Genomic DNA, 11,016 nt, shown 5'->3' on the forward strand with positions numbered 1-11,016 from the left:
CCATGGCACTGAAGGCACATCCAGTCTGTCCTTAAACACCTCCTGGGATGGTGAATACCACCTCCCTGGGAAGCCCATTCCAATATCTAATCACCCTTTCTGTGAAGAAATTCATCCCAAAAAAATGTTTTGAATGAGGAAAGCACCAAAAGCCTGCCTGGAGTAATGCATGCTTGTTGGCATCAAATTTTACAGTGAGACCACGTGATGGCACTGTAATCATAAGAATGAATGGAAGTGTGTGCTCACGTCCACTGTAATTGTTAGATGTTAGCTAAATAACCTAATTACTTAGGACACTAAATACACTGGAATGTTTTCATGCACTTATTTATTTTTAAGGCCACTAATATCAATCATCTAGGATGAGTATAAATTGTCTGAGATATTGCTTTTCCCATTGGTAGATGTAAACAAAATCAAATCTAATGGCAACCAAAATAACATATTTATTATTAGATTATTAGTGACAAGCAGTTAGAGCACTGGAGTTATCTTGATGGTCCCACGTTATTTGATTTTGCCAGTTCTTAGTCCACTTGTAAAACCCCAATATTGTCCTGCCTGTTCTTTCAGTGTTATGAAGAAGAACTTATTTTCCTTTTACTTTCTTCTGGACTAGTCTAAAAAACAAGGGGATGAAGGTGGGAAAGGATCAAGAAACCTAACAAAAAAGTTAACCAACTTTAATGCATGGTATAATACAAAGCATTATTACAGTTATTAGCAGAGTCCTTAATTGAATGTACCAGTAGTGCAACCAAATACTGTATTTTCAACTGTCTCCTTGAATATGGATCATGATTCATTGCAGTAGCTGAAATATGGCTTGTTTTCACGTGCTAAAGTGTGATCCCTTTCCAGTGAAGTGATGGAGACTCTTGATAAGTTGCCAGTCCACTGGGCCACCAATCTCAGTTCCACCTCTTTCCTCTGGAAGCTGCTTGTTGCTTAGAAAGGTCCTTGATTAGAGGTCCATGCTGTAGAAGGATCAAGGCAGTTCTGACATGCCTCTCAGAAAGTTTGTCAGTGTGTCCATGCACGTTTGGTTGTTGTGCTTTGCTCCTGAAGGGCTGACAAAGATGCATTGCTGTGTCTGGCATAAAAGCCCTCCAGAGAAAGTAGCTTCCTAAAGGCAAGGTGTTTTCAAGACCAAGCAAAAGTTCTTGTCAAGAGCAGAATAAAATAGTTTTCATAAATGTATTCTATAAGTTAAAAAAAAAAAAAAAGGCCAGCTTGACTAGAAGGTATGTATTTGTCATTATGCTGATATACTTACCCATTTTAAAAGTATATACAAAGTCTAGAAAGTAAGTGAGGCATAGGGCCTTAAAGAAGAGTATGCAGCTGAAAATCTTGTAATTGAGAAGGTGTGGTATACTTCTGTTATACTTCCCATGTGGATGTAGTTCCAAAGGGGTGCTTAATATGACAAAATAAAGAATAACCCAAAACAAGTGGATTTCCCTATTTCACTTCCTCCTTTCACAAGCACTTTCCACTGTAAAATTTCTTTGAGATTCTTCAAACATTTGCTTATTTGAAAATTATGTAAAAGGCTGTCTAGAAAAGCTGGGAAACAGAAATTACCTTTCTGCATAGGAATAGTGAACAAAATACTCACTTTTTACTTCCTGTCTCCAAAGTCATCCAATACTAAATGTCTTAGGGAAGATATAAGAACTGTTAGAAGGAGAACTTGGTCCAAATTAATTAATACTGTGATTATGGTATGTTCTTAAGCACCTGAGTAGCCCAATATTTATTTCATGTTTTCTGTGTGTTCCCATGCACTACAGGTTCTGAGCTTTCTGGAGAATCAGCCACATTTATCTACCAGTCTTACTAATTATGGAAGGTTTACTCTCTATAAAACTCCTAAATGGCAAACCTCCCCATTGCCAGAGCCCCCCAAATGGTACCAGCTTCTAAAACAAAAGAGAGATTCTCTATGCCCTTGACATAGAACAGAGATTATTTTTACTTATTCAGATGTTTTCTTAATATAAATGTTTATAACATACTTACATCTGTGTCTCAATCCAATTCAGAAATCATCTTTACACCTCTAACACTGTTGTGGTTTGGCAGCCATTACGCCTGCATTCCTTTTTTTTTTTTTTTTTTTTTTTTTTTTTATTTTTTAGGTTATTTAGGTTAAAAAAATGGCAAGCAAAATCACTGCACTAAAAAGCTAAAACACTGTTGACTCACTCTTCACATTTGATCCGGCCTGGTTAAAGCTCCATGTGAAATACTTTATTTTTAAAATACCACACTGATTTTCTGGTTAGTTATAGGACATTAGTTTTTCAATGATAGCTCAATTATATTATCTTTTTACCATGAGTAGCATATAAATTAGCAGATGAGTAAAAAAGAGCCTTCAGAAGTATCAAACTCAAAAGTCACTCAGGTATTAGCCCCTAGAAGTTAGAACTACTATGAGAAAGATCTAAGTGGTGTGGACTCAACCACAGACAAAGAAAAATATATAATGAAATATCAGAGTCTATTCTAAGAGTATAAATTTTCCATTCTATGCTGTATGATAGACCTTAGTAATTCAGCATTATTTACAGAGGTACACAACCAGACTAGTAAAAAATATGACTGAGACTGAGTTAAATTGAGTGAGATATCTTGTGTGATGTACAGTCAAGAGATGTTTCCGAAGAACCAGTGTAACTTTGTAACATCTAATTCACTTCAAAAAAATCTGTTAGCCTGCTAACTCAGGCCCCCAATCAAGTAACTTGCTCCATCTTATTCATGTATTTACAAATACCCAGGTCTGTAAGCAAATTCAAACTTGGGTAAATATGTATTCTGTGATTTGTTTGTTTGTTTGTTTGTTTGTTTTTGCAGCTGCCTTAGAGACAATATCCACAATAGATTCAGTAGGCTTTCATCACAGAGTTGATCTCACAAGACTCAATTCCATTTTTTCAACTTACAATGCAGCAGAGACTTCTTGTTCTCCAGTAGATTGTGTGTAGGTGGAGCTCCCTCGTTCAGCTGTGTCAGCATAGAAAACAGGACAGTATTTAGACAAGTGGACTGCAATCTGCTTTCGGAAAAAGCAGCGAAGATATTTCCTAAATTTTTCTCCAGCAAAGGCATAAATTACAGGGTTGATACAACAATGGATCATTGAGATTGTTTCTGTCACTTGAATTGCTTTGTGCAGTCGACCATTTCCTTCACAAGTAGAGATGGAAAATATACCTTGAAAATCACGCAGGAGAATGCAAATGTTGTATGGTGCCCAGAAAAGAAAGTAGATAACCATGATAATAAAAATAAGCCTGACTGCTTTATGTTTCTTCTCATTCCTACATTGTAGTAACGTCTTTATAATTTGTGCATAGCTGCAGATCATGATTAACATTGGAATAAGAAGTCCCAGGATGTTCATTTTTAATGTAAGGAATTGCTTCCATGTATTTCTCTGCTCTGATGGATAATGAGCACTGCAAGTATAGCCTGAACTTTCCTTCTGAGTTTTGTGAAATACTACCCCTGGGACCGAGATAAGAACAGCAACAGTCCATGTGGCAATGCTGGCGAGGATGCCGTAGATCACTGTCCTGGCTTTCAAAGCAAACACAGCGTGCACTATGGCCAGGTACCTGTCCAGGGTCAACAGGATGATGAAAAAGATGCCACTGTAGAAGCCAAGGAGGTAGACACCCGACAGAATTCGACAGAGCGCCTCCCCAAAAATCCAGTCGTGAGCTGCGTAATAAGCCCAAAACGGGAGAGAAAATACAAAGAGCAGATCAGAAATGGCCAAGTTGAGCAGGTAGATGTCAGTCATACTCTTCAGCCTCTTGTATTTTACCAGGATAAGGACAACAAGCAGGTTGCCTGTCAGGCCAAATATCACCACTAAAGAATAAAGAGGTGGTAAAAATTTTGCTGCAAAGTGCTTTTCCTCAGTTGCAGGGCAAGGTGTCGAATCACTGTAGTCAAACTCTGTTGTCGATGGCCAGTCACTGTAGTCTGTGGTTTCATTTCCCATGGTGTATTGGTCTGGAAGGGAGAGAAAATAAAGACATTAAACTAGGGGAATCTCCAAGCTTTGCAGTTGAAGAGAACGAAACATGCTGATGTTCTCTCCTGAAATGAGTTTTGCTGATGAGTATACAAGCATTACTTTGTCAAGAGAATGAAATTGCAGAGCTCCCAGGAAATTCATCCATACATCTGTGGAGTCTCACTGCTTCATGTTGGAAGTGTGCTGTGTGTCATTTCCCATATGTACATTGTCATGTGAATTTTTCCTCTGCAGTAGAGATTATCGGCTGCTTGGCCTAACCAGAAACAGAGGAATTGTGAATTGAATCCAAGCCATGGCTATTCTTGATTTAGGCACTGTGTGAGGGACTGGCCTTTCCTTGCAAGGAGTCAGGGCCAGGAAGGTGAGTGTGCAGCAGAGCTGTGAAAGCCCTCAGGCAAGTTCTGCTGCACACTGGGAGCAGAGAAGGGCTTGTGACTGTGATGCCAGCCCCTCCAGTCTCCAAAGCCTCCCCTTATCCCAAGTTCCTGGTAGGATTGCGAGCCAGATGCAAGTGTAGATTTGTGTAACTTGATCTCTGAAAAGCTCAGGACAACTGTCTTCTCACAGACCCCCAGAGAACACAGAAGAATTTCTGTGTGTCCTGTGAGAAGCTGGGCAGAGGATTTTGTGAGGATGGGTGTCAGAGGAACCAGAAGTGCTCCCTGATCACCTAGTGAGGAAATGCAACCCATGCCTTGGGTAGCCATTCAAAGAGAGAGACACGTTCTCTGGTTAAAGGGCTGCTCTGTCTTCCTGTGTCATCATGGCTGCTTTTATCAGACACCTCATGGTTGGACCTTTGTCTGCTTTTATCAGACACTTCATGGCAGACCATGGCACAGTGTTGGTTTTGAAATCAGCTTTTTCCTGGAAAAGTCATGCCTGTTCTTAGACAAAGGCAGCAGAGTGCTCCCTATGGAGAAGAGTTCAGGCAGTGCATCTGCCCCAGCTTGCTGTGTGATCCCTGAGTGCTCATGCTGTGCATCAGTGTTCACTCCTTTCCTTAATGCATTTTTTTCAGTGGTGTGGTCTGCCCTGTGTGATCTCAGGCATCTTTTGCAGAGACCACACTCTCAAAACCACCACAGTTTCATTCATTTCTGCACTTGAGCTCTGCAAGTCTAAATGTCACTGAAGAAACTCAGCCCATGGCTGGAGTCTAAGAGACAGGGCTCTGCTCTGCATTTTGGTTCAAGTTCATAGTGGTCCATTCTGACTTAGCGCTTGTGAAATCCCTAAAGCATTTCTTTGCAGCTATAGATAAAAAATCTCAGGAGAAAGGGCTGTTTTCTCCTGTAAAAGCAGATTGCTTAAAATGCCAGTGTCCTTAATCTGTGTCAAAGTGGTTGACTTAGACCTAACCTGAGGTCTTGGGGTCTGCTAGGTCTGTGACCTTAAAAATGAGTTTCTGCCGCCAGCTCCTAATGGAGATTCTTGTGCTGCATAGTGCAGCTATGCATCTGTCCCAAAAGAGGAAGTTTTGTTGGAGCAAAATCTGCACCTTGTACAAAAAGAAATGCTGCTTTTGCAAAACTTTTTCATGCTCTTTCCCCGAGTTTTTGAGTCTGGCTACCAGCTTTCTCCTAAGAGTAATGGGAACAACAAGCTCCATGTTCAGACATTATTTTGATATGTTGAGTCAGTGTAAAGTTTTCTTTTGGAGAATGAGGAGTAAGAGAATATTAGCAAATGGTATTTGTTTGGGTGTCAGCTTTGCCCAGATACAATTTCTTGATGACAAATAAGTGCTGTCAACATCTTCAAAGACTGTCTTTTAGGAAACTCTGTCAATCTCTGTGAAACAGTTTTTTTCCATAGTCATACTAACTATGTAGTTATTACAATGCGGCAGTATTGGTTTTGTTGGTAAAGGAAGTGACTGTGGCTCAGTCTGTTGTCAGTAAATACCTTGATTTTAAAGCAGTTAAGGGTTTATATATGTTAACTTGATTTTAAAGTAATTAAGTATATATCTTAATTACTTTCAGCAACACTTTAAAAAAAAAAAGTGAGTTTTTAAAACACTCTTTGGTCTAAGACATTAAATTATTTCCTTCAAAACATTATGAGACTTGAGCATTACCCAAGTAAGTATTTAAGATTTCCTTCAGCTAGGCCTGCTAAATCCATGTTTCATGCCCTGACAGTACAGCCCTGCACCTAGCTAAATATCCTCATTTACAATGTGTTAGTTAGCCATGCTGTATACTGGGATTGTGGGATGAGTGTCAGACCCAGCACTTCCTATATTGCTCATTTTGCACCTCTGGGATGGCCATGCATAAATATGGGTACGAAAAACAACTAAGTCATAAACCCAGACTGGGATTTTATGAGTAGGTGATTGATAGGATTCATGCAAATGTCATAGCAAAATTCTGCCTCAATATTACTGTTATAATTCTTTTTGTTACAGACCCTTCTCCCCACTATCTGCTATCTTCATGCCTTCCCTCTTTTCCCCTTGCCTTCCTGGAATGACTACCACTTCTTCCCTGCATCTTGTCTTCTTCCTTACAACCCTTTCTGCATGCTTAAGTTATGGAAGTTATGGCACATTTTTTGAGCAGTTGCTTCTGCTAACCAAGCCCCCTTCCTCTAGCCCAGCCTCTGCTTCAAAAGTCTTTCTGCAAAAGTATTTGCTACTCTGAATTGTGTATAGTATCCAGCACATGCTGACAATGCAGACTAAAAAAACTGCTCTGGAAATCAGAAAAAAGAACTGTAAGCAGGTTTGTGCTGTATCCTATAATCTTGATGTTTTAGGAGACAATGTCAGCTACTGGCTAGAATATTTCACTGGGCTAATCACTTCATCTAACTAGAGTAGGTTGAGAGGCATCTGCTTATGTTTCCTGATCATTAAAAAACCTGGAAAGGTACTCAACAAAGATCTCTGAAGAAAGGATATTTTTTAAAAAATCATATTGTTTTGAGTACAGTTTAGATAAATGTAATATTTCTAGAAACCTGCAATCTGCTGTAAAAATTCTGTTGCTCTGCTTGAGACTAGCAGTCACGCATTTTTTAAAAGACAGGCTCACAATAGAAAAGATGAGTAAACCCATGTAACTGTTTCATGCTGAGTTTCAGGTCACAGCTTTCTGTGTTTTAGCAGGCAAAGATTTTATTAAAGTGAGTTTCAGTTAATTTTCATAGTCCCATAAAATGGTAATAATTATAAGGTTGTAGCAAATGGAGGCAAAGTGCTAAGTTATGCTGCATGAAAATAGGATCCAGTGAGTCAGTGTCTAAAACACAACACTTGTTTTCCTGTAGTCATCCTGTGAGAAGCGTAAGTACTCTGAAATAACTCAACTTTCAAACAACTGTTTTGTTTTTAAGTAACGGTGATAGGATCCATATTTCCATCATTACACATAATTTTCAGAGAAAAAATCAAGGAGACATACTCCATTATGTTTCTTACTCAGATCAATCACTAGAGATTTACTTCTTTCCTTACCTGGATCCTCTGCTCAAGTCTTTTAGTGATTTTGTCCTTTAAAACTAGTGAATTCCATTTAACAAGTATTATGCATTTTGCCAGGGTAATCTTTAAAGATGAGTACACTGGCAGGATCCCACTAGTATGTTGCACTTCAGACATCACACTGCCTAAGTAGCTACTAAATGTTAAAAAGAAAAAAAAAAATTAAAAAAAGAGGCAAAGATGACTTACCATGCATCTTATGGTGCAGGTGATACCTTGTATTATTACAACACAAGTAATGCTAAAATGACTTGTCTGTCACAAGATGAAGGTCAAAATCATCTCTTCCTGTGTGAAGAATGATGTATCAGTTCGAAAACTTCTAGCAAAAAAAAAATCTGTTCTCATTTTAAAAAAAACATGAAGGAGTAGTTCTCTGGTTCTCTTTTTTCTAAAAATGGGTCATCAGACGTTACTTTTCTAACTCTTGAGACATGCAGATATGTTGAAATTCTAGAGGATCCTCCTAGGAGTTGAAGTTTCACAACCTATAGCTGTAGTTTTAGAAAAAGGATTTATATAATTATTTTATCTTTTTCTTTTAGCAAACCTGTTTGAATCAAGAACAATTTACATGCTGTTCATCACTTTACATTTTTTAGTCATTAAATTTCTTCTATGTTTTTCTGTCCCTTAACAAAATCTGGAGCCTTTGAATAAAATTTATGTTTCTATTCAGAATTACCTGTACTTTCTGTTGCCTTGCCCTGAGTTGCAGTCCTTATATTTCAGGATAGTTGATCAATCCTATTTTTCTTTCACCCGATCTTCTGGACTGTGTTTTGTATTTTAATACCTCTCATAAGACAGTGACTTAGTCTGTGTAGTGATTCTCACCTTTTCAAACAGCACTGTTAGTTATGTTTTGGAATTAACCTTTAGAAAAGCCTGATAAAATCTGATCTCTTATCAATTTCCTTCCTCATAGCTGATTCCTCTGACTTTCAGAGTTAAACTCAAGCTGCACTGTGAGCAGCTTTCCAGATCCTTCTGGACATCAAAGAAATGACACAGGAGATAGGAAAAATACAGAAAGCAAGAAAGGTATGGTGTCTTACCAAATACCAGAGCACCCCTAGAATGAACCCCTGAAAAGATACTTTATCAAGTACAACTCCCTGCCTCACCTTGACATCTCTTGGTAGGGTTCTGGAGGATCCCATCCCATCAGTGAAGGCACTAAAGGGATGCCTTTTATGCTTTCACTCCTCGGTATCCTTAAAAGATTTTAAAACACAAAAAGCACAATTATGTCTTTCTTTGGATGCTGCCATTCCTTAGCAGAAGTCAAGGGAATCACAACTTCTGGGTTATCCCTCAGATCTGTTGGGAGTCAGTAAAGACTGAAAAGCTCACTCTCTTTTCCTTGACAACCCTTCTCTGCATGAGGGACTAATCTTTATTCCATAGCACAAATGGATTTTTCTCTTCCTTTCCTAATCAGCTGTTCCAATGATCTCTCGAAATGCTGGAGTCTCAGGGTCAAAATTAAAGGCCCTGAAGGGTATTCTAAGGGTATGTTCACCACCCCCCCCCCCATGCATGATGGATTGACTATATTAAAGCCCCTGCACGTCAGTGGAAATAGCTGCTTCTAATACTGTTTCTACCACACTTAAAACAAGTTCCCAATTACTGCCTAACTTTCCTGGATAAAAAATTCTGCTTTCATAGAGAAGCCTTATAGTTCTGAAACAAGGTATTCTGTCAAATTATTTTTTCAATATATAATTTCTAAAAAATCTATATACTAAAATTAATAGGTATTTTAAGTATCTCTTCATGAGGCTGGCATTGGTTGCTGTATGTTACATGTTACTTAACCCACTGGAGACTCAAAACCCTTTCATAATTTCACATTATAGGAGCAGGGGAAACAGTCTGAAACCTGTTGCTGGACTTGCCCGTTTTTCATCAAGCTTTTTAATTCTGAAATATGCTCCTGCAAAACTTGCCCACAACATTTTGACTGAAAGTAACACCAACAACTACCATTTCTACTTAAAGCTAAGACCTGTGGTAAGTTGATCTTCAGAAATAGCCCCTTTTTCCCACAGATTCATTGTCTTTATTAATGTGTTTGATTTTGTTGGCTATTATATGTTTTAGTTCCCATTGTGGCATGTTATTTGCTGATGAAGAGTATTGCACACCAACAGAGGGCCTCTGCCACTCACGGTTGTAACAGCTGAATAAGGGGAATGCACTTGATCTGCTGACCAGCTGTGTCTTACAGCTGGATGAGAGAGTCCCCAGAGAGAGTGTGAATTACTATGGCACTTGGGCAGCCCAAGTACTGGGTTGTGTGACTTTATTGTCAGCACCTGCAGGATATCTACAATTAGCTCTACCCCAGCTGCAGATAAGCAGAGCTGCTGGGAGGCCAGATTTGGTCAGGTCTTGCATGTGGCTGTAGGCAAGCCAAATCCCCTTGGGCTGTTAATCAACACTGTTAGGACAAGACCTTTCCTGCAGGAATTGGTCTCCTATTCAGTCTGAAATTTCAGCACACTAATCTGGGACTGACCATCTTAATGCTGTGCCACCTCCTCTTCCCTGCTGCCTCTATCTTGTGTGTCTGAACATGGGTATGGACAATGTAAACAGCATATCCACTGTTGCAAGTCAGATTTTTTCTCAATCCCTTACCGAGCATTTCTTTGAATAAGTGCACTGCTGCTTGTCATGAATGTCAGTGGATTTTAAGAACCTTTACCTAAGCTGAACCTCATCATTTTACCAAGAAATTGAAGCTATTGTTCAATAACAGAAGTAATGATTCAGTGGGTTGATAAAGCTTTGAATTTCACCTGTCACGGTTTTCATTCAGAGACGAGTTTGAGTTATGTTTAGTGGTGTGATGCTCCTTCCCTCTGTAAAGATATTCCTGGGATGGAAGTGAGCTACATTCCCCATCTGTGGGGCTCAAGTTGATGTACTCAGCAAGTGTGCGTCCATGTACACTGTCAAGTCAAGCTGCATTGGTCAATCTCTCCTATCCAATGATTTGATTCACTTTTACAGTAATCAACCCACACCACACTGAATTGTCTGGTATCTGAGTGGTATGACACTCCCAGAGGAGATGCTGTAATTTGTGTGAGAGTCAAACCAGTACTGAACTGGCTACTGGGACACACACCAGAAACTCACGTACCACTGTGATACACAAGTGTCATCAAGTATAATGATGGGTACAGAAACTTGAAAATTCAGCTAACAGTTTCCATTCGGGTTATTGTGAAGTTCCACCACCTGAAGAAGAAAGGCTGGGGGGAAGAAGGAATCCTGCGACAGAATGACAATACCTTTCTTAGGTATACACAGTGTGATAGAGCACAACAGTCTTATTAAAAGTCTATCACTACATGAAAGATTAATCCTTTTCATGTGGAGAGGAGGCCAAATGGAGACAAGTGACCATGAACTATATGAATCTTGTTACTTGTTCTATTCACAA

The 11,016-nt window shown here is 39.2% G+C and overlaps 1 protein-coding gene across 1 annotated transcript; it reads right to left on the bottom strand.

Annotated features, from left to right (window-relative positions):
* Window positions 1–670: 670 nt before the first annotated feature.
* On the bottom strand, window positions 671–8,470 carry LOC136362450 (C-C chemokine receptor type 5-like). The gene is made up of 2 exons (XM_066320982.1): window positions 7,746–8,470; window positions 671–4,035 (listed from the first exon to the last, which is right to left on the bottom strand). The coding sequence occupies exons 1-2, from the start codon at window positions 7,750–7,752 to the stop codon at window positions 2,954–2,956; spliced, it is 1,089 nt and encodes a 362-aa protein (XP_066177079.1). The 5' UTR covers window positions 7,753–8,470; the 3' UTR covers window positions 671–2,953.
* Between the last annotated feature and the right edge of the window lie 2,546 nt (window positions 8,471–11,016).

The sequence above is a fragment of the Sylvia atricapilla genome, chromosome 1, assembly GCF_009819655.1.
Source record: "Sylvia atricapilla isolate bSylAtr1 chromosome 1, bSylAtr1.pri, whole genome shotgun sequence".
NCBI lineage: Eukaryota > Metazoa > Chordata > Aves > Passeriformes > Sylviidae > Sylvia > Sylvia atricapilla.